Here is a 23,087-nt window from a genome sequence, read left to right as displayed (position 1 = left end):
TTAAGACTAACCAGGAAATGAAATAAACAGATTCCTTCCTTGGCAGAATCTTGGTGGATTCCTTTTAGGATATAAAGGGAAAAAACCAATAAATTTGTAGTGCACGGGTCAGAGGCCTCAGCCTGCAGGACGAGGAAAGTCAGTCCAGGTGTACGGCCGAAGCTTCAGAGGGCACAGAAGGTGCTAGGGAAGCCAAGAGAAGGACTCCAGTGGCTTCTTTTAATTGCAAGACAATGTCCATATTCCATAAGGTGAAGGGGTTGAGAAGCAGTCACTGGTTTATCCACAAGTAGGAAGTATGCTGATAGAAGTTATGGCACAAAAAGGAACTCAAAGTACTAGATTCCAACACAGGGGAAAGAACCCACATATGGGTCGCTGGGACCGTGTGGGACAGAGAGAACTGTCCTCTCTCCAGCATCTGTAGGAGGGAGGGCCAGCTCTAAGTGTCAGACCTCACCTGAAACCCAAGCAGTTGGACTTGTGGCTGCACGGGAGCCACCCCAGACTCAGGAAAGGGAGTGGGAGAATTCTCAACAGAGGAGGAAGGGCTGGAAGAGAAACTCCATAACGTGAAGGGGGGCCTTGTGATGGAGATTACAGAACTCTGGAAGGCTCACCAAGCACCAGCCCAGGAAATGATGATGCAGTGTCCAGGGTGACTTCCTAAGGACAGACCTCAAATGGCCAATTCTTAGTGCAGAGCTAAAGCTCAAAAAGCTGAGGCTAGAATCAGGAGGAACGTGGGACTGAAGACAAACAAGGGATCAGAAGCTGCACCAAGCAGGGGCAAATTCAGACCAGCTCCTCCAGGGAGGGGCGAGGCTGGGCCTTCCTCAGCAATGATAAACCATCCAGAGAGAAGCACCTGCACCGGCACGTATGCTGTCAGCCGGGGAAGCCAGGAGCAGGGGTGCTGATGCACCCTGGGCTGCCCAGCTGTGCATTTAATCTCCCAGGGCAGCTCAGGGAGGGACATCTGCCGGGGTCGGCCACGGGCATCTTGCAGGAGGGTCATCACAGGTTTGGAGAAGGGGTGGGCTGTGTCCAGCTGGGAACAGACTAAAGACTCCACTTGAAAGGCGAGATGCTTCGACTGCCCCCCCGCCCCCTGCCGCAAATATAATCTACTATGAAAAAAGTTGTGGTTTTGAAAGGATGAGGACAAAAGATGGAAAGAAAGTTATTATCATTAAATTAGGCTAAAGGATAAGGCGGACTGAAAGAAATGTAGAAGTCTCACGACCAAGCTCATCACGAGGATGGTGAACAAAAAGCACACGGAAGAAGGAAGTGGCTTTTGGTTAGTACAGGACCAAGGGTCAAGGTTATGAAAAAAAAAAGTTGTTCTTAAGCATCTTTCATTTACTTCCATTAACATTTACCCCTAATAGGCAAACCCAAGTTTCAAAACCAAAGTTAATGCTTGTAAATAATGAATTCCTTCTTGCATAGTTACTCCTTTAAAAATATCAACTTGCTACAACTTTCTTCTTTAATGCCAATTCTTAACAAATTAAAATACAATAACAGGAGTGTAATTGAGCATTTATGGCTTATGGGCTCTAAAATGAGGCTAATCAGAGAGTGACTAAGCCTCAGCGTGGTCTCTTTTTTAATAGGCACGTTTTAACATACAATAACCAGGATATTTTATTTAAAATTATTATAGAAATGTACCAAGTGTTGGCTCTCTGGATTTGAACGCGGCGACAGAACCCATTTATCTTTGGCTCAGCATGGGCTGGGGGATCTGTTTTCCTGCCTGAGTTAGGCATTGAAAGTGCAGAAGAACTAGTTCTTAAGAAAATCAGAATATAAGTCTGGCAATTCTTATATTTCAAGCCACTAAAATTTATAAAAATGTTACAAGATCCATTTCCTAATCCATAAAAGCCTTTCAGAAACAGGTGGATACGTGAGTCTGAGGCTTCCAGCTTCTCCCAAGAGAAACAACACGGAGTGCCCTTTTCATCTCCCCCCAGCTTGGTACTTGAGGTATTAAAGCTACAACCACTAAACAATGTCGCCTCCTCAGAAGTGGGACGCGCAGCCTGATGGTCCGAGGTAGGGACCGTGCAGGGGGAAATAAAGCCAGCGAGCTTGATTTTGATATGCAAACGTTACAGATACAACCCCTCTCCGTGTTCCTTGCAGAAAATGCTGATCGAGGATAAAAGGGGAAAAAACCCTTTAACAAGGCATGAGGGTAATTCAAAGCCAAGTACTTTTAAACAGCACTTAACAAGTCCCCGGGGCCCACTCAAGAGCCAGGCCCCCCAGAGGTGCTATCTCCTGCCCCTCAACAGCTTGAAAAAGTAGTAATTGCAAACCTATTTGCATTTTTCTTCTCAAGTTGTCCGTGCTCATCTCGTGGATTGTTTTTTGCAAGCAGGCGCCGGAGCAGAGGGCCCGGTCCCTGACCGCGTGGATGAAGCTCCACAGCCGAGCACAGCATCCCCCTGCCACCCCGTTCCTGCACCTTTGCCATCCCTTGTTTTTTACATTTTCCTCCTAATTATGTTGCATCTATTGCCGTACACTTAATTAGCTGCATTAATGTGATTTCTTTTCACATAGTCAAGCAATTAAGAGCTATGATTGAGTTTCATTCAATTAGCCTCAACAAACATGCTAATTGATGTCCCAGATGCAAATGAGGTGCAGTGAGAGGAACCTGCTAGCAATTGAGAGCCGTGTCAGGGACCCACAGCTTTCAGCTTGCTGACAGAAGCACAGCTCAGTGTGGCTCCCACCTTCGGCGGGGCTGCCTTGGGAGAGGGCGTGGAGTCCTGAGTGCCTCCAGATTGGAGAATTAATGGATTGGCTGCTGTAACGGTGTTGTCCTAAAATCTCACAGTTTCCCGTTACCAGGACTGGGAGGTCATCACTGGATGACCCTCAGCTCCGGCAATTAGAGTGGTACCAAGTCCTCATCAAAATACCGCACGAAGCTCCTAAAAACACCCCACCGGAGTTCTCCCCAAACGGCCAAGGGAACAATGTGTGGGTCTCGTCTTGCCCATCCCAGAGCCCTCTGTGTGCGTGACAGCCTACAGTTCTCAGTAAATGGTGAGTTCATCTTAGTCAGCTCTGGGGCATTTGGCACTTGAAGTTAAGCTCAAAATACAGCAATCCATCAATAGTCCCTAAAAATACTCTTACTATATTGATTCTCACTGCCTCCCATCCCTTTGTTACCTTTGGCTGTCTGGTGAAAGATGGTTTGCTTGTGTGTTCATAGGGTACCAAAAAGCAGTTAACAAGATCTTAAAGCTAAACCCAAATGCATCAATGATGCGATTGGCATCTCAAGATTAGCTCATCAGAATAAAACACACAGCTTTGAAATGCAATCAACATTGCTCCAGTTTTAACATATACTTTTTAAAGGTATTAAGACTCTTCATTCCCATAATTAAATGATGGAAAAGTTACAGAAATCTTTGTTCCAATTAGGTTTTCTCAATAAGCTCTGGTTTCTAACTGTACACAAATGTTGAGAAATTTATTATTTTCTATTACTATCTAATATTTTGTCTAAGTGAGGTAACTGTTAGGACACATTGATGCTTGCTTTGGTCTTTTTGCCATGGCTAATCTAGTCACGTGTTTTCTCTTTGCATAATCTAAGTTCAGCAGTCCTCAAAGTGTGGTCCTCAACGCCCTATCAGGGGCTTCATGAGTTTGACACTATTTTCAAAACAATCCCAAGACATAGTTTGCTTTTTCCCTGTGTTGAAATTTGCTTCGATGGTGCAAAAGCGATGTGGGTAATAAATACTGCTGACTCCTCAGCACGGATCAAGGCAATGGTAACCACGTTGTACTTTGTACACTGTCATTATTTTACTGATCGTCACGCGCTCTAAATACAAACAAAAAAAACAAAAAAGTTTCACCCAAGGAAGTTTTTTTTTTTTGTATTTCCTTTGATTTTATTGGTCTGAACTCATTTTACATGAACACTTCAACATTTTAATTTCCTGTAACTGTAAAGAAGAAAATAGAGGAACTTAATACTGAATCAGAGTTGGTGTTAGAAGAGCACTCACATATCTTGCTAACAGAAGTATATTCACTGTTAAATCAAGAGCCTGAACAAATGGCCACGTTTTTTTCCCCAGGAATTTCCCTTCTAGGTAATAATTCTAAGGTTCAAAGATACGACAAAATTTAGTTCAAGAATTTTCACTGAAGTTATATAATGGTAAGAATAAGCAAGCACCTAAATGCCCGTTACAAATATTTTGAATTATGTGATAATTTACAGCCATTCAAAATCATATTTTGAAGAATACTGGCTAACTTTAGATAACAAAGTATGTTCTTTTTTTTAACTTTTGGGTTTGTTTGTTTATTTATTTATTTATTTTTGGCTGTGTTGGGTCTTCGTTTCTGTGCGAGGGCTTTCTCTAGTTGTGGCAAGTGGGGGCCACTCTTCATCGCGGTGTGCGGGCCTCTCACTATCGCGGCCTCTCTTGTTGCGGAGCACAGGCTCCAGACGCGCAGGCTCAGTAATTATGGCTCACGGGCCTAGTTGCTCCGCGGCATGTGGGATCTTCCCAGACCAGGGCTCGAACCCGTGTCCCCTGCATTGGCAGGCAGATTCTCAACCACTGCGCCACCAGGGAAGCCCAAAGTATGTTCTTAATAAACCCCCCCCCCCCAAAAAAAACCCTACTGATTTAAAAAACTCTAACCTTTGAGCTTTTAAATTTCCCAGGTGATGTCACGGCAAGTATACTTAAGCGTTTCTGCTGCGCCGTGAGGGCTGACCATCCTGCACAGGAAAGCTCTTCCCTGAGTGTTTCATTCACAAGCTGAATTCGCCACTTGTTTGCTGGGACAACACTTCTACTTGAAAGAATGACTATGTCAGACATTAACTACGGTTATTTGGTCTTGGGTATGTGGCAGATATTTTCTTGAAAAAGAACAAGTACTTTTCTTGTATTTGTACTGTAAGGAAAGCAGCTGACAGTATTTGTGGCCAGTGATAGAATCTAAGTTTTCCAGCAACAATGAGAATTTTGAAAACTTGCGTCTCTCACCATGACACCTTCTAAATACCTGGAGATGTTCCTGACAAGACTGGTGGCGATATTAATGAATGTGATTTTGGGGTATTACTTGATGAAAAGTATCACCATTTGGAAATCTGCATACCTCAGTTAAACAAGCTTTTTGAAATGACTGACACATGGTGTGTCACATGCATGGATACAAGATCATTCAAAGTGCAAGACAGGTCATTGGATTTAATGTAGCAGAGAAGGAAAATTTCACTGAATTCCTAAGCTTTAATAAACTGTCACATGTCAAGTTTTAGTGTAGTATCCAAGAAGAACAGGCACAATGATCTGAAATAGCTATTAAAATACTCCTCAACCCTCCTCCACTGTTGGTGGAAATGTAAACTGGTGCCACCACTACGGTAAACAGTTCGGAGGTTCCTCCAAAAACTAAAAATAGAGTTGCCATATGATCCAGCAATCCCACTCCTAGGCATATATCCAGAAAAGACAAAAACTCTAATTCAAAAAGATACATGCACCCCAATGTTCACTGCAGCATTATTTACAATAGCCAAGACACAGAAGCAACCTAAATGTCCATCAACAGATGAATGGATAAAAAGGATGTGGTACACATATACAATGGAATACTACTCAGCCATAAAAAAGAATGAAATAATGCCATTTGCAGCCACACGGATGGACTGAGAGATTATCATACTAAGTGAAGTCAGACAGAGAAAGACAAATACCATGTGATATCACTTATATGTGGAATCTAAAATATGACACAAATGAACTTATCTACAAAACAGAAACAGACTCACAGACATAGAGAACAGACTTGTGGCTGCCAAGGGGGAGGGATGGATTGGGAGTTTGGGGTTAGCAGATGCAAACCATTATATATAGGATGGATAAACAACAAGGTCATACTGTACAGCAAAGGGAACTATATTCAATATCCTATAATAAACCATAAGGGAAAAGAATACGAAAAAGAACGTATATGTATGTATAACTGAATCACTTTGCTGTACAGCAGAAAGTAACACAACATTGCAAATCAGCTATACTTCAATAAAATAAATTTTCAGAAAAGCACACTTAAAATAAAAAATACTCCTTCCTCTTCCAACTAAATATCTCTGTGAGAGCTTCTTCACATACTTTAACCAAAACGACATGTCTCAACGGACTGAAGGCAGAAGTAGAAATGATGGTCTAACTTTCTGAACTGAAATCAAAGAGCTTTGAAAAAATGGAGAACAATGTTACCCTGCTTATGATTTCCTTTTGTTTTGGAAAGTATCTTTCTCATTAAGAAATGTTATTTATGGAATAATATGTAATGGGTAGGTTATTGTTATTTTAAATGAATTATATGAATATTAAACGTTTTCTCAGTCATTTCTCCCATGATAAACATCAATAGATAGAATCCACGGAAACAAAAGCTTTTTCAGATTCTTCAGTTTTTAGGAAGGTAAAAGGGCCCTAAGGCCAAAAGGTTTGACACCCACTAGTCTAGCTTGATGTTCACAAAACAGCCAAGGGCTCTGTGTGTGTGATTTTATGCACACAGCTGGGGGAGATGCATCACAGCCTGACCTGTGCAGATATTAGAAATGGTCTGCAGATATGTTTGTCTTCTCCTGGAGGAGAGGAAGAACTCAGTCTTCCCTATTTTCACTACACTTCATGAATGTGTCCAGGTTCAAAAGGAACAGTAGTTTATATAAATTCTATTTTTAAAAACCCTTACTTCTGGGCTCAAAAAAAGTATGTAAGAGAAGCCACTGTCAGATGCACTGCTATTCCCAAACTCCACTTAATACTATTTTCAAAGGAAACTCATCTATAAAGACATACATAATACCATCCCTTCAAAGAGACCAAGCAAACGCTTAAGTCCAACATGTATGAATAATAAACAATAGCCTCATATATAGTCACAGGCACAGAGGAAAGTAATACCCTAAAAATACTATGAAAACAGTATCATAAAACTATGAGAAATCTCCCGGCCACATCCCTTCAGATCACATCCCTCAAAGAAGACAATTTCTCCTTCTCTCCAAAGGATCACAGTTACAATAGCAAAGGTAGCAGGCAGCTTCAAAGAGAAAAACCTTATGAGAATCCATTTGGTTTCCCAAAGACAGCCAACAGAATTCCACTGTTTCACTTCTGGAGCTGCTTCGGAAAGACCACTTGACCAGCGGATGTCAATGTGACCTGTGGCCACCGCAGGAAGAAGATACCTGGCAAATTGGATGTCAAATGGCATCTGAGGCAAAGGCAACGCTTAGGACACCTGATTCTGAACCAAGGCTTTATTGGGCCTGGGTAATTACCTAAGAGGTGGTAACGGAGAAGGTTGGTGAAGCGTCGTGAGGGATCAGTGGCGGCACCCTTCGCTTACCACAGGAAGCTCAACACCACTGAAGCAGGGAAAACCTCTCCACTGCATGTGCTAAAAGCGCTGGCATCCAACACATGTGGGCTCAAGTCCAACATTAGCCCAGGGGGAATAGGTTAATATAATATAAATCAAAATAGCAGAAAATTCTACGTTGAATTATGAATATACCTTTTGCTTCTTGATTGTATCTATCTTGACTGACCTAGTATATTGAGCTTTACACTGCAAGAAAGATTTTTCTCATTTTAGGTTAAATTGAATATTACCCAGTTGTAACCCATGCGTGCTCAGACCTAGCCTATACAAAATGAATGTGTTGGATATGCATGCAGGTCTCTCCCAGAGGCAAGCATGAGTGAAAGTTCACAGCAATGAACTACAAAGAGCCAGCCCCATTCCTTGGCTCCACGACTATTTTAATAATTAAATATGGCTTGAAACAACTGGACCAGTAGTTAGATCTTAGAAATTCTGAGTTATGTAGGAATGTTCACCATAATGATAATTAGATCTGAACCTCTATAAAACTTCAGATTTCTTGGGATGAATTTGCTAGAACATGAAGCACTTAAAGAAACAGATTTTCTTTTTTATGTTTATTTGTATATTTATTTAGTATCTGTGAGCTCTGTGAGAGCAGGGACAGTATCCCCAGCACCAAGCAAGTGTCTGACACAAGATAGACACACAGTGACTTTTTACTGAAGAAATGAAGAAGTAGGATTTACACACTCAGGAAAGCACCTCAGACACTGCAAAGGAATGGGAAGGAGTAAAAGCATAGGGACACCACTTAAAGGAGTGTCAGAAGGAAGGGGTGGTGACAAGCGATATCCTAGAGGGAAGAAACAGATTTTTAAGACAGAAGAGCCCACGCGTCTGTCTTCAGAGGACACTAATGATCGCTAAGCCTTTTCTTCTACCATTTGACCCAACATAGGACAGAAAAATTCCCACTTCACTTTTTGCCCATCACAAAATTTAAGTACTTCTTCTAATTTCAAAACTTTCACTAGGCCTGTCTGGAAGTCTCATTGTTTATTTTTTTTCCTGATGCATTGCTCTTTTAGGAGTGATTCTGTTTTCCTAACACTACTTACTGCCCGCCAAGGTGGTTTACAGTAGTATGATCAGATTCATTTCAGATGAATAGCAGTCAGTTCACTGATGAACATAGTTTTCTGGTTTCCTAAACCAAGGATGGATGTCCACAGAAAACAAAGGTAGCCTCCCCCGGGCCAGAGGATGGCCTCAGAGTGAGAGTGCCTGGGAGCCTCTGCCTGTTAGGAGTTGTGGGCTTGGGCCATGCTATTTAATCAGCCTGGGTCCCGATTTCCACATCTTGAAAAATAAGGGTGTTAATAGTTCTTGCCTCATGGGATTGTTGTCCTGATTAACTGAGACAATATACAAAGAGCTTGAAAGAATGCCAAAGCCCTTAAGAAATGTTGGCTCTTACTGCCCTTGTCCAATAAAAATACTGAAATACTTGCCCTCTGATTTTATGTGGGCATTTCCCGAAGTGCGGGCAGCATCTCCACTGGGGGTGGCCATTCCGACAGGATAAGCCACGGGGGTGACCTGCAAAGCTAGTTTTCACTTCACAGCATAGGAAAAAAAAAACTGTCCTCTGCAAACGCGTGACATTTTCTACTTTTTCTTCGTCTTTTTCTCCCCCCTCCTCCTTTTTCTTTTTTTTGGTGGGGGAGGCATGTACAGGGTAGTCAGACATTTTTATTGCAAAATGCCGTCTGGAAAAGATGCAAAACAAAATTGCTAAAATGCAAGGGAGAAAAATAAGGGAGAAAAACAAAAGGCCCCCTTCCCTTTGCTTATTGAGTTCAAAGGCATAACAGGCAGCACCCTGCAGCAAATGGGAAGCTACACTAATTTTAAAGCCATAAAACGCTATCAAGTTCCCTGCGGGGCAGGACTACACTGAAGCTCATGGCACCTAAATAAGATATGGTTCATTTACTTCGCAGCTTAGCCTAATGTAATCATCAGCGGATTTTTAGCCTAGAGTTGTAACAGGCAAACAGCCGCTGCGGCAGAGGCGGTACTCCCAGCCATCGGCGGGGCCGCGGCTAGATGGCTGTTGATTAGAAAATTTTTCAGTTTTGACAAGCACTTAATGAACATCAATCGCACCTTGATTGGTTTCCATCTGGGGCCACAGGCACACCTGAGAAGAAGCAGGTCTCTCCATCTCCACCTCTCCTTCCTTCCCAACACTGTAGCAACCAGCCGGCAACCAGGTTAGAACTGGAGAAGCACATACTTACAAAGTCGAATAATGAAATTCCATTTCTTGGCAGCAGGGAAAAAGAACATTCCCGCACTGTCCCCCACGTCCGATCTCTCCCACTGAGAGTTCTCCGGAGCGACTTGCCGTCAGTGAAGAAAATGGATGGGTTTGATTTATTTACCTTTCGCAAGAATTTCCGGCCAAAATTAGTAACCCTCAAAAGGCCCGAAATGGAAAACAAAGTGATACAGATTGGGTACAAGGATGAAGCATCCTGCTGCGTACTGATAAGACAATATTCCAAGGACTCCTCTGGAAGCTTTACTCAGATCCACAAGCTACATGGTTAAATCTGTACAGTTATAAAAACATATATATACTTATTTCTTTTTTTTTGAAAAGCAAGAAGGCAGAAGAATTTTTTAATGCAGAAAAAAATTTAAGTTAGGTAGGGTCTAGGCTACCTGGTGGTCTAATTTCTAAACAGATATGAAGACTTTACTTGTCTGATCTCACCCTACTTATGGTCACTCTGTTCTCAACATCAAGACAACGTGTACTACGGTGAGCCTGCATTTTGGCCATTTTAACCATCAATCTAAACACTTTCAAAGCCCAAGGGCTATCTAAGATAAACAAGGAATTCCTCAGGGCAGAAATAAGACTTTGATAAAGAATCTAACATTTCTGTGTATGTGTAATAGGTATGAGTTTTTCAGTAGTCATTTTTTTCTAACAAAAGTTGTAGCTATTCCCTGAAAATATGTATACTACTGTGGCAGTATCATTCCATGGGTTTGAAATCATTGATATACGGGAGAAATAATTTATCATACTATCTGAAACTCGTTGGATGAATGCCAAAAATATTTCCCAGGTCACCTAAAGAGCAGAGAGGGACGGCCTCCCTCACCTTTGGTGGGCACTTGGCAAACACAGAGAGAGCCCATGGCCCATGTGGGCAGGGCTGGGTGGGTGTTTGCATGCCACATGGGTTCCAGACCATCATTCAGGTTATTAAACCTCCAGAACCCACCATGTTCATGACTGGGCCTAGCGAATTTCTCTGTGGTATTTCTCATCCAGGGCCCTCGTTAATGCTGGGCATCTTTAAATTCAGCCATTCTCAATAGTTCTCCCACACTGTAGTTTTTACATTAAAACCTCAAGCTCCAAAGAGGTATTTGTACACCTATGTTCACAGCAGCATCATTCACAATAGTTAAGATGAGGAAACAGCCCAAGTGTCCATCCAACAAATGGAAACACAGAATGTGGTATGTATACCTGGAACTGGTTCCAGGACCCCCATGAACACCAAAATCGGCAGATGCTCGAGTCCCTTATGTAAGATGGCATAGTATTTGCATATAACCTACACATATCTTCCTGTATACTTTGAATCAGCTCTAGATTGCTTATAATGCCCAATACAATGTAAATGCTATATAAACAGCTGCTGGCATGCGATAAATTCAAATTTTGTTTTTTGGAACTCTCTGGAATTTTTTTCCCGAATATTTTCTATCTGCAGTTGGTTGAATCCCTGGACTGTATATATCCAATGGTATTGTATGTATATACAATGGAATATTATTCAGCCTTAAAAAGGAAGGAAATGCTACAACACGGATGAACCTTCAAGACAGGATGTTAAGTGAAATTAGCCAGTCACAAAAAGATAAATACTACACGATTCCACTCCTATGAGGTACTCAGAATAGTCAAATTCATAGAACCAGAAGGTAGAAGGGTGGCTGCCAGGGGCTGGAGGAGGGGGAATTCAGAGTTAGTGTTTAATGGGGACAGAGTTTCAGTTTTGCAAAATGAAAAAGTTCCGGAGACAGATGGTGGTGATGGTTGCACAACACTGGGAATGGCCTTATCACTCCCAAACTATCTGCTTAAAAATGGTGAAGATGGCGAATTTTATGTGATGTGTATTTTACTACAAATAAAACAGAACAAAACCAAAAAAAATCTCAGACTCCTCTCCAACCTTGGTGACCTTTTCTTCATTCTGCAGAAATGGAGCCTGGAAGTGACTGTGACACTTTTCTGTGGCTTAAAAACATCGCATGGCGGCTTCCTTTCCTACAGTTTCAGAACTGCAGGCCTACAGATGTGAGGACAGGCCACGCGTACGGCTAATCGTGCCATCATTCTTTCATTCCTTCGACAAAACAGTACTGGCTCAATGTGAAGGAAACACTGGCAACAAGACCCAAAATGTCTCTGGCTCCGAGGGGCTCCCAGTTTTGGGGGAGGATCGGGGCCATGAAATAAGGCAAGAGAACAGGGAAATGAGCCAGAGGGTAAGGTGCGGCCACACAGCAGCGGTGCCCACACAGGCCTAGCAGGGGAGGAGGCTTCCGGGAGGAAGTGACATGTAAGACACCACCAGGAGGGGGTGCAGGAAGGAACACTGCTGGTGGCAGCGACTGCATCTGTTAGGACCTGGAGCCCCCAGAACACGGCCAGTGCCAGGAACTAAAAGAAAACCAGAGCTGTGGAGGAGGGATGGCGGGTGACTGAGGGAGCAGGGGAGGCCCGGAGGGGCCTGCTAGGGAGCAAGGACGCCGTCTGAAGCGAAGCGGGAATCCTCTCCGCACGGAACGTCTAAAAGAAACAAATGCAGGGACGGAAATCAACGTGTGATGTGAATTACAAGTGACGGATCATGGGAAGACTTGCTCTTCTCTGCACTGTGTGTGGACAGGTTTTGGGAAACGCGATGGGCAGGTACCACTCCAGGAGAACCGAGCAGACGTGCAGTTCTGAAAGTTCAGGACAGGTAGGGGGTGGGAAGTCGTCTCTCTAACTGTGACCTCTGAGGTCTTCCTGATGAATTCCCAGGGACTGCGGTGGAGAAACAGAGGACAGCAGAGCAACCACCTCGAAAGGCGCCTCCTGATTCCAGGGAGCTGCCCAGTGCCAGGGCTCCACAGGGGCACCTCCAGGCCGCCACGGCGGGGATGGGGCCGTGCCAAGAGCCGAAACCACAACTGAGGGGGCCCGGTCCGTGGCTGCTTCTGTCCACCTGCAACCAGAAGGTATCGACTCGGGGTTGGGGTGGGGGGGAAGCTGACGGAATGCCTCGGAAATCAAGGAAGGAAGGAACTGTAAGACGGAAGGAGGTAATGAAGTTTTCGAGGCCACAGAGATCCAACACACCTTGATCTCATTCTGTGGATAAAACACATTGAATGAAGTTCCGCCCAGAGCCATGTGTGTATAAACATAAGAGCCTACGCTCCTACGTTGACTACAGGGGGGGTGTATTCAGAATACACTCTCCCATCAAGCGCCTGCCGTAAGCTGCCTCGGTTCCTGCCCTGGAAAAGGCTGAGCATTCAGTATGCCTTGAGGTGGACAAATCAACACCTCCAGGTCCTCGAGGTGATTCCCACAACACTGGCTTGAAAGGCCAGGTCTGCCCTGAAACTGATCCGTTTGGATAAAGGGCCTGTGGTTGCTTCTGGGGAAGCAGAGAACGCTGGAGACTGAAGGACGTGAGCCTCTGTCCCATCCTCGACAAAGCCCCGCACACAGGGCGTATCCCTTCAGGCCCAGAAGCAGCAGACACACTTGGGATTTTCGGTGCTTCTCAGAGCTGACTCCTGCCGGTCTGAGAAACTCTTGCAGAAACACCTGTCGTGGTCCAATGTACTTGTCGCGGTCCGATGTACCATTTACAAACCCTTTCCCACTTGTCTGAAACAGGCAGTAAGACTGGAGAACAGAAGTGCTCATTTGTTGCCATAAAGCTCCAGACCTTTGCTCCCTGATGCCTACATATTTTCCTAACCTACCTTTACATGGATTGTTCTGGGTTCCAATACTGCTCTAAGATTTTATGGCATCCGTATAATGCCAATTGTGTGTGTGTGCTCTCTTCCGGCCCTGACGTAAGCTAATCTATTCTTAGGGAGGTCTAGTTGTGCAGTGTGGGTGGCTTTCTCCGTCCCAGTCTCACCAGAATTTTTAAAGCAGAGCCAGGATCACCAAGGACAGGTGTGGAGCGCAGGCCGCCTAGGAGCAAAGACTTGACATGAAGCTCCAGAGCAGCCATGCTCCCTGCCACGTGGCCCCTACGTCCGGGCCTGTGTGCTGAGCCCATGCTAGCCCTGGGCAGACGGGGGACCGGGCACAGTCCTTGCCCTCGGTGAGGCTATACTAGACGAAGCGGTACAGACGCGAGAGGCGCCAGGACAGGTGGGCAGCCTGGGAACCAGGTGTACCTCCCGTGGACAAAGGGCATGAAGGTCCACCTGCATGACGAGCATCAGACCAGAAACACAAGAAGCCAGACTGGAGAGGAACGTGCAGACCGAGGACAGCTTCCGGCACTGCGGCTTCTACAGGGGTAGCAAGATCCCGTAATCGTTCATCACAGAACGAAGCAGGTTGACTGCCGCGGTGTGACACAGCCAGGACACGCCAGACAGCATCTTCTCAGAAAGAAAGGGAGGCCTGACTTCTCTCTCAGGGTTATCAGTCATTCCATGACTCAAAGCTTCTACATCTGGAAATCTGGGCTTGGAATCTGTCTGTCTAGCCCTGTAGCCTGGCTTCTGCAATGTGCTGGGGAAAACAAGGGAGAGGTTTTCCACGTGTAACTCAATTCACCACCTCAAGAGATGGGGGTCTCCCTTCACGGGTGTGCAGTGGGCTGAAGGGACTGATTCTTAGTGAATGCTCAATCCTCAAGTAAAACGTCCCCATTTTATGTGAGGATTGTGTTATCTTATTTTATTTTTTACTTTTGGCCGCACCTTGAGGCTTGTGGGATCCTAGTTCCCTGACCAGGGATTGAACCCGGGCCCTCAGCAGTGAAAGCGGAAGAGTCCTAACAACTGGACTGCCAGGGAATTCCCGGGATTGTGTTATTTTAAATGACAGTTACCAGCAGTGGGTACAGGCAAGAGTTGTTCTTCTTACAACAAAAGGTATCTTTCTTTTTACCTTTAACTATTTCTTTTGAGAAGCATACCTACTTAGGAAAGCATCTCACATCTTTTTGTTATTTTGGCATCCATATCAGTAAACAAGTGGATTTTTCTGCCTGATTTTGAAACTAGAAACTTATACTGAAATCAGCATTCTGATAACAATTCAGAGTTCAAGTCCATGGGGGAAAAACAAGGAAATGTCAGCAACCTGCAGAATGCGAGGCTTTGTGGAGCTGGAGAGTCTAAGGCACTTGATTAGGAATGAATGTCCTGTAAGAAGGAAAAGCCCAGTTCTGCAGGGCAGGGAGAAATGACAGCACCCCAGCTGCTGCTGTAACTCAGGCAACATACAGAATGGGAAAGAAATCCAGGAGGGAGGATTCCAAAAGTGTGAGCAACTCAAGCACAGGTCAGCCAGGTGGGCTGTCCACACCTGGCACGTGTGCTCAGGAGGAAGCTGGGAGAACCCTCCTGGTCCGGGCACCATAAAGTCCTTGGCTTGACCTGCAGCCAAGAGAGAACTCTTACAGGTCCACTCAGGAATCCCCCCGCACACACCTTTGTCAGCAGGAATTTCAGCCGTGCCCTCGACGGCAGCTCCTTCGACACGGAAGATGAATGGGTGGCGACGCTGAACTGTGCAGCCCCGAGGTCCAAGTTCTTTCTCATTATCCTCTCCATTTTTCTATCAAGGTGCTCCCTAAGGCTCACAATCAAGTCCACAGAAAGGGAATCCAAGGCTCTCGGAACAGGCTGCCCTTCACCCACCCAGACTAGGAACCAGCAGAGTGTCACAAAACCTCGGGACACTAAGACGTGTCTCCCCCAAAAAAGTTAAGCAGGTAGGGCTTTTTAAAGGTCTTATAGTTGTACAATTTTTCCGAGGATCAAAAAAATACAGACCACAGAGCAGCAGCTGCAGAAGTCAACAGCTTGCTTTTTATTTATTTATTTTTAAAATGTGTTTATTTTTATTTATCTATTTTTGGCTGCGTTGGGTCTTCGTTGCTGCGCGCGGGCTTTCTCTAGTTGCAGCGAGCGGGGGCTACTCTTTGTTGCGGTGCGCGGGCTTCTCATTGCGGTGGCTTCTCTTGTTGCGGAGCACGGGCTCTAGGCTTGCAGGCTTCAGTAGTTGTGGCTCGCGGGCTCTAGAGCGCAGGCTCAGTAGTCGTGGCACACGGGCTTAGTTGCTCCGCAGCATGTGGGGTCTTCCCGGACCAGGGCTCGAACCCGTGTCCCCTGCATTGGCAGGCGGATTCTTAACCACTGCGCCACCAGGGAAGCCCAACAGCTTGCTTTTTGCTATTTCAGTCTTATTTATATATTTAGGGCTGTCTTTGCAAAATGCCACGTGGAGATGAGAGAGCAGTTAAGCTGGTCAGTCCTGAAGCACGGGTGACCAACTTCTCCCAGTTGCCTGGGACTTCCCAGGTTTTAGCACTGGACGTCCTGCATCCTAGGAAAACCAGGGCAGCCGGATACTTTACAAAGCCAAAGCAGCTTCGTTATCTTGGTTGAGTTTTCCATGTGTTATCTAAACTGCGTTCTAGGTTTTATTTAATTTAATAACAGCATCTTGAGAAAGAAAGACGAATCAAATCAACTGGCTTGTTTTCTGAGCCCGGGTCTTTGTCTTACCATGAAACTGATCCCACCCAGCAACTCCAAACTTGGAACGGGGGGTGTCCTTAGAAGTCCAACTGACTCGGTGAGCCTCCATTTGCTAGGGGTTCCTGGTGACAATTTCAGACGCACACACTCTTAAGAGTCCGGAGTGATCTTGAGAAGACAATAACGCCAAGCATCCCCTTGCAGTTAAAGGATTCTTTCTCTGGATTTCCAGAGCAGACGCTGTGCAGCCAGTTTCTCGATGTCCACCTTAAAATGCACACTGAGAAGAAATGAAGCCTGACTGTGTGCAGAAGGGTAGGATGTGTGAGCTGAAGCTTCACAGGCAAGTTCCACCTTCTGAAAAGGCGGCAGCCCAGGTCCACCACAGACCAGGCGCTGATACACTCAGTTACAGAGACAATGCCATGGACTTGTGGGTTCCTTCAGTCCTCCCCCACCGGCTGCTCTGCTCAGCTATTCTGCCCCTGCCATCAGACCCCATGGCTATCCTTCCCCAGGGCGGGAACCATCGATCTTTAGGAACACCTAGGTTGAAATCCACCATCACTTCTTCCTCCTGTGCCTGCATCTCCTCCTCTCTACCTACAATGCAGGAGGGAGGGGGACCCCATGAGCCCAAGGCAGCCACTGCTGACGGCCCCTGAGCCTCTGGGGAAGAGCGGAAGCAGGCCAGGAGGGGTGGCAGTGGGCGAAGGGTGGGGTTGAGACTTCACGGACCACAGAGTGAGTAAATCTGGGGTCCAGAGGCATCGCTGGTATCAACTTGTAGGGAACTTTCTCCGTCTGGGTGGGATCAATGTTTGGCCCACTTTCCCTCTGATTTCCAGATGATCACTTCCTATGATCTGGCCACACACAGGCGATTCTATTCCACTGCTCCGAGAGGGTCTCTCCTCCCTAAGAGAACTGTTTAAGGTTTTCAACGACAGGAAACATGCCTGGGGTGAAAAAGCTTCCTTCAATGACGTCTATCTGCGGTACAGGGAAGGCTTAGGGACACCTGTGCTACAGAAATGGCAGAATGAGGCCAAGCTGTGTGTCAGAGGGACCAGGGATTTTGGGCTCCTAAATAATCTGTGTAGGAGCTGAGATAAGGCTTGGGGTGAAAAACAGAAAGACACATCTGGGATGATGCCGTCAAACTGGGCCGACTTTGAGGGCTTGGGAAGAAGACGTGGATGTGAAAGGATGTGCCAGAAGGAAAGGGAAACCTGAAGCTATGGTGACCAGTGGGAAGTGATGTCCTGGGGACACCACTCGAGGTCCCTTTCTATTAATCTTGTGCATGTGAGCTCTGACGGGGACAGGCCGTCCAGGGGGACCAGCGTCAGATCCCCTGGCAGCTGACCCATTCCAAGCACTCAGTGAACTTGGTCTCACACCAACCCCACTGCCGGCTGCAAAGCTGAGGCCCCCCAGTTTCATGACTGCCAGCCTGTTTCTGAAGCCACAGTTTCTGACAAGCCAGAGCATGTCATCCTGCTAGGATTCCACAAGCTGGGCACACAGCTGGGGCCACACACTGACTGTTTATTGTGTCCAAAGGCTGGGTCTGTTTTCTACCCCACCAACGCGTGCGAGACATCTGCTGGGATTGAAACTTGTGGTTCGGGTCCAAAGGATGATCTTTACATAAACACTTCCACAGACACCTGTGTAATAAGGAAACCGTATCTGTTTCCCTCAAGAATAGAAATGACCTCTTCTGGGAGATCTTTTTTTTAAAGGGCATCCAACGAAGACAAAAAAATACAAGAGTCGTGTGGGTGTTTTTTTTTTTTTTTTAAAGGAAATGGTCAGTCTCCTGCTTCTACAGTGCCCAAAGTAAGTTAAAGGTAGAGCCCAGTACTGTTGGAGCATCCTGTCCAAGAAAACATCTGAGAAAACCAGCATCGCTGGCAGCCCAGGGGAGCTGAGGGGCTGATACGGCAAGGCTGGGGAAGGAGAGAGGCTTGTGGGGCAGCTCTGTCCAGCAGCAAACTCTGTACCTTCTCATAAACTCTTGGCCTTGCCTGCCTGTCGGTCCAGGAGCACGGGTCAGGGTGGTCATCTGGGATTTTAAATTGGCTAGCTAACAAAGGAGCTGTCTAGATCAGCCCCTGCAAAGGGGGTCCAGCCTTACAGACCACGCTCTCTGATGCAGGCAACACTCTGAAGGTGACGCACTTTGATTGCAATAAAACAATTCAGGGCCCTCACCACGCTGGCCTATTTCCACGCGAGCTTGATTCAGTCGTTTACTCTTGCTCCAGTCTTCCTTGTGTGCAAGACCCCGCCAAGATACTTGGGTTCAACAGGACACCACGTCGAAGGTGACTCGTGATAAGAGTCAGGGTCCAGCCTGATGGAGTCCGTGTGCAGTGCATGTGTGCACAGGAAATAAATGCCTGCCCCACCAAGAAGAGAGCCACACGGCAACAGGTAAATGCTGGTTTTGAAGGGGCCGCTGGGGCTGCTACAGGCCTCACCTAACATCTGTTTGAATGATACACGTTTGATGCATCTCAAGCCTATTACTCTCAGACGCCCAACCCCACCCCATTACAGGCGCATCACCTTATTGGAATCCCACCCTCACAAGAGCATGCCAGTTTCCTTTTTGGTAAATAAATTACCTCATCATCAAAAGTTACGAGGATACACAGGAGCTGGCACAGTTATTCCACCAAGGACAGACACAATCTTTGTAGAAAACTATCTGAAAATGTCAGACTGTTTAGCCAAGTTCTTTTCCTTGGCTCCCTGGAGAGGAACAGGCTGTAGGCTCTGCTACTTGAGATCAATGCAGGTCCCCTGCTCCATGGCCAGTAAGAGGGTGATAACCGACAGTACTGAAACCCAAAGCCACCAACTTGGGCAAGATTTCCCCAACATTTAACCACTTAGGTCCTCAGCACAAGTGGCCAATGAGCTTAGCGGTCTTTCCGCCATAATACATCTTGGAGATAACCCAGGGAGTGAGTGATACTGTGTGATCAGTATTTGAGACCATTTGGTTCTATCACCTTTTAAAATTTTCCAGACTCAAATAATTGGGCCATTCTCCATGATGCAGAACTTTGGGACTTGAATTTGCAACACATCTGCAGGCTCCCAAATTTCTTATTAAGGAAAATCAGGCTTCTGCCCTTGGACATCCCCTTGAATACCTCCTCCCATCTGGAACCAAAGAATGCCAGTCTAACTCAGCTGCTGGGGATCTGTAGCTCCCAACAACTTAGACTAGAACAGATCCGTTCCAGGTACCTGCCAGAGAATATACCTGAAACTCACTGCCCTCTAAACCTTCACCCAAAGCTTAGCTGTATAGACAAAATCAGTGAAGGATTACAATGAAGGTCATGCCATCCCTTCATGCTCTAGTAATTCAAATCCACTTCTAGATTAAGCCACTCCCTCAGGGAACTGTGTACCTGCATCAATAATTCCAGTTCCCAAGAGACTGGCATTAACTGAAATGCACTTGAAAATGACATTGGCTCTTGCTTGCCCTACAATTACATAACAAAGCCCCACTGTGCTCCTCTTCTGGATTCCAATAATATCCATGCATACATAGGAAAAAAAAAAAAAAGATGGCATTGAGGACCATCACAAGACACAGACTGTGTGGGAGAATTTTTGAAGAACTGATGGTGATTATATCACCAAGAGGTTGAGATGAAAAGTAAGTGGGCATCAGCCCTCCTACAGGAATGTTCCAGTACCATCTTTTGTTGTTACCATCTTTCCCCCTTGGCAAGAAGGAGAAAATGCCCCTCCGATGGCGCCTGAGCTTAGCAGGTGAGCGTAAGGTGACTTAAGATGCATCGTCAATCAGATCTCACTTTTTTTACTTCCCAGCAAGAAGATGGTGATTGCACGTCTCCCTCTAAGTAACATAAAGCAAAGGGGTCAATAATTAGGCTTTGCTCTCTGACAGGGTCTTTGGAAGAACTACGCCAGGCGAAGGGCAGCCTCCTTGTTGATGGAGCAGCTTTGCGGAGAGAACCCCAAAGACTTGGAGGGGGACAGGACTGTCACAGGCAGGTCTCATGGGATGGGATTAAGTCTCTGATTTGGAGGTCACTGGAGAAGCAGCCTGACTCTACTCCCCAAATAGCCCCAAATAAATCAAGCACAAAGGAATTTCCTCTGTAAAAGAAGGAGTATATATCTCAAAAGTCTACTTAATGGTGAAGCATGGGAAGCATGCCATCCACAGGAGAAACACCCCAGAGACACCTAAAGAAACACATGCTTTTTAACACGGTTCAGAAAGGTGAAGCCACTGCTGTAAGACAAGAGGGAAAAGGGCAATTCACCCCAGCAAGCAAATTACACAGCGAGGGTACCATTTGTTACCCATCCTATCGGAAAGGTTTTTTAAAAAGGGAAATGTTTCTGAAGTGCAGGGGAAAAAGCCAGAGGAGATGAACTGATACCGTCTTCCCAGGAATTTGGCACTACATACCCAAAGCCCATAAAAGCATACACTGTTCAACTCAGGGAAGCTATGGCTAGGAATCTGCGGGAAATGGATGAGGGCACAGAAGTGTCAAAAGAGGACACTGATTAGAGTTACTACAACAGCAAAAATCATTCAACATGTAAATTTACTTGCCAAATGTCTGTTCTGGAGATACTGTTAAGTCAACTAGGGCACATGTGCAGAATGAATGTTATATAACTATTTAAAATGGGGGCATACATTTGCTGACATGGGAAGGTGCCTATGATCTGGCATCGTCTAGGAGAGCAGGCCACATGCCATGTGCACAGGATGACTGCATGCTTGTGGAAGGAGAAAGCACAGAGTGTAGAAATGGCTGGGAATATACACCCTGAAATGTGAGCAGTCATGTTTTCCAGTGGGTATTTGGGGATTTTCATCTTCTTCATTATGTTTACCTCTAACTTCTTGCCAATCACTGTGCAATTTTTTTTTAAGTATTTAAAATGAAAAGCTTAACACTGTGATATAATCAAACAACCAGCTAATACTATATATTCTAATCTATGCATTTGTCTACATCAAGGCAGATAAACATCACGCAGGATTCATGGAATGTGTTGTTCTGGAATAGTCATTACACCCCGTCTTCAGGTTTTACCAAAGCTTTCTAGAAGAGCTCACCGTGGGTGGAATGTCTACTTTTCCCCCAATAATGAAATTAATTGTCTTTTAATCTATCTTATAAAAATCACCAGTATAAGAGATTTTATTACACAGAGAAAACGAACTTGCCTCACGAACTGGTATGTGTTCTTATCGGACAATAAAAACTGACTCAGGAATTGCATTTAATTCCTGTTTTTGTTCTCAGCTGCTCAAGCTGACCCTGGGTTCCCTAGTCTAGATTTTCAGACAGATCTCTTTTTTTTCTCCTTTCTCTTTTACTACTTGCTCCTGTCTTTTTACTCTCACTTAAAATTTTTACTCTCATTTAAATACTACTTTAACCTCCAACAGAGCTGAAAGGTTTGACTGTGCCGGGACCCCCTCTGCCCCTCACAGCCCAACACCTGCTAATTTCTCCGAAGGAGCAATACTCACATGTAAACTTGGATGATAGGTCAGCACACCATTGTCACACAGGGTGACGTATTTCTTTTTCCATTCTTTGTTCAGTGATTTGCCACTTCGCTTCAGCAGCATGCCCTGTAAGGAAAAAGGAGGCAGACAGAAATTAATAAATATAAATTATAAAGTCCTGTGTCCATTTTTTAAAAAAAGAGTAGGCACATAGGTAATTTTTAAATTGTTAAACTTTCGTTTCCTCTCTGCCATCTTAAAATGGAAATGACACATTTTTAGCTTGGTAATTTGATTTTCTCCTTTCTTTTTCATACAATATATTTATAGTCAACCAATTTCCTTTTGTGTATGTGTGTGCAGAACTTAACTTTGTGACATTAATGAGTGCTAAGATATGCCACTGGTTCAACAAATATAATACAAACCACCCTGATGTGCTACATCATACCTTTTCTTATAACTAAGTTATAAGCACATGGAGCCCCTAAAGGTATTAAAAAGGAACCTACATTTCCTTTTCTAAAAATAAGACAGTAACCATATTCTTACCTTATGATATTTACAAATAAGAACATTTTTTTTTACAGTTTTTCATTTCAGATCTTAATTTATTAAAAATGAAATTCCATTTGCAAACTTAGCAATGGCATTTAATAGATGAACTGTGTATAATTTACTTTAACCCATTTTTAATGAAATCACATTAGGGCTTCTTGAAAACCATTCAAAACTTGAAACCAACACACTTCTGAAGTATATTTAATCCAGTCTTCCTTAGATGACTGATGAGAATTTATTCTTGTTTTAACTACCAATTCCTAGCAAACCTTCCGCCTTGTTTGTAGGTTTTCCTGAGTTAAAAAAACCGAAGGCAGGGGGCTTCCCTGGTGGCGCAGTGGTTGAGAGTCTGCCTGCCAATGCGGGGGACACGGGTTCGAGCCCTGGTCTGGGAGGATCCCACATGCAGTGAAGCAACTAGGCCCGTGAGCCACAACTACTGAGCCTGCGCGTCTGGAGCCTGTGCTCCGCAACAAGAGAGGCCGCAATAGTGAGAGGCCCGCGCACCGCGATGAAGAGTGGCCCCCGCTCGCCGAAACTAGAGAAAGCCCTCGCGCAGAAACGAAGACTCAACACAGCCAAAAATAAATAAATTAATTAATAAATTAATTTAAAAAGAAAACCGAAGGCAGCCCTGAGCTCTGCCAGGCCCAACACCTTGACTCTGCACTTTCTCTTTCCCTTTTGGGGCTTCGCGCCGTCCTTACTCAGTCAATTTCAACTTGAGCTCTCATAT

The 23,087-nt window shown here is 45.1% G+C and overlaps 1 protein-coding gene across 4 annotated transcripts in view; it reads right to left on the bottom strand.

The window, feature by feature from the left end:
• The window catches only part of AGAP1 (ArfGAP with GTPase domain, ankyrin repeat and PH domain 1), a 543,249-nt gene that overhangs the window by 179,731 nt on the left and 340,431 nt on the right, over positions 1 to 23,087 (bottom strand). For all 4 annotated transcript variants that reach the window (XM_061188805.1, XM_061188822.1, XM_061188813.1 and 1 more), the window contains exon 10: positions 21,812 to 21,916. In XM_061188805.1, coding sequence (XP_061044788.1) covers positions 21,812 to 21,916 — 105 coding nt within the window. The remainder of the gene's footprint in view (positions 1 to 21,811; positions 21,917 to 23,087) is intronic.

The sequence above is a fragment of the Eubalaena glacialis genome, chromosome 1, assembly GCF_028564815.1.
Source record: "Eubalaena glacialis isolate mEubGla1 chromosome 1, mEubGla1.1.hap2.+ XY, whole genome shotgun sequence".
NCBI lineage: Eukaryota > Metazoa > Chordata > Mammalia > Artiodactyla > Balaenidae > Eubalaena > Eubalaena glacialis.
Note: the sequence above shows the minus strand (reverse complement) of the source record. Positions and strands in the feature narration are given on the sequence as shown.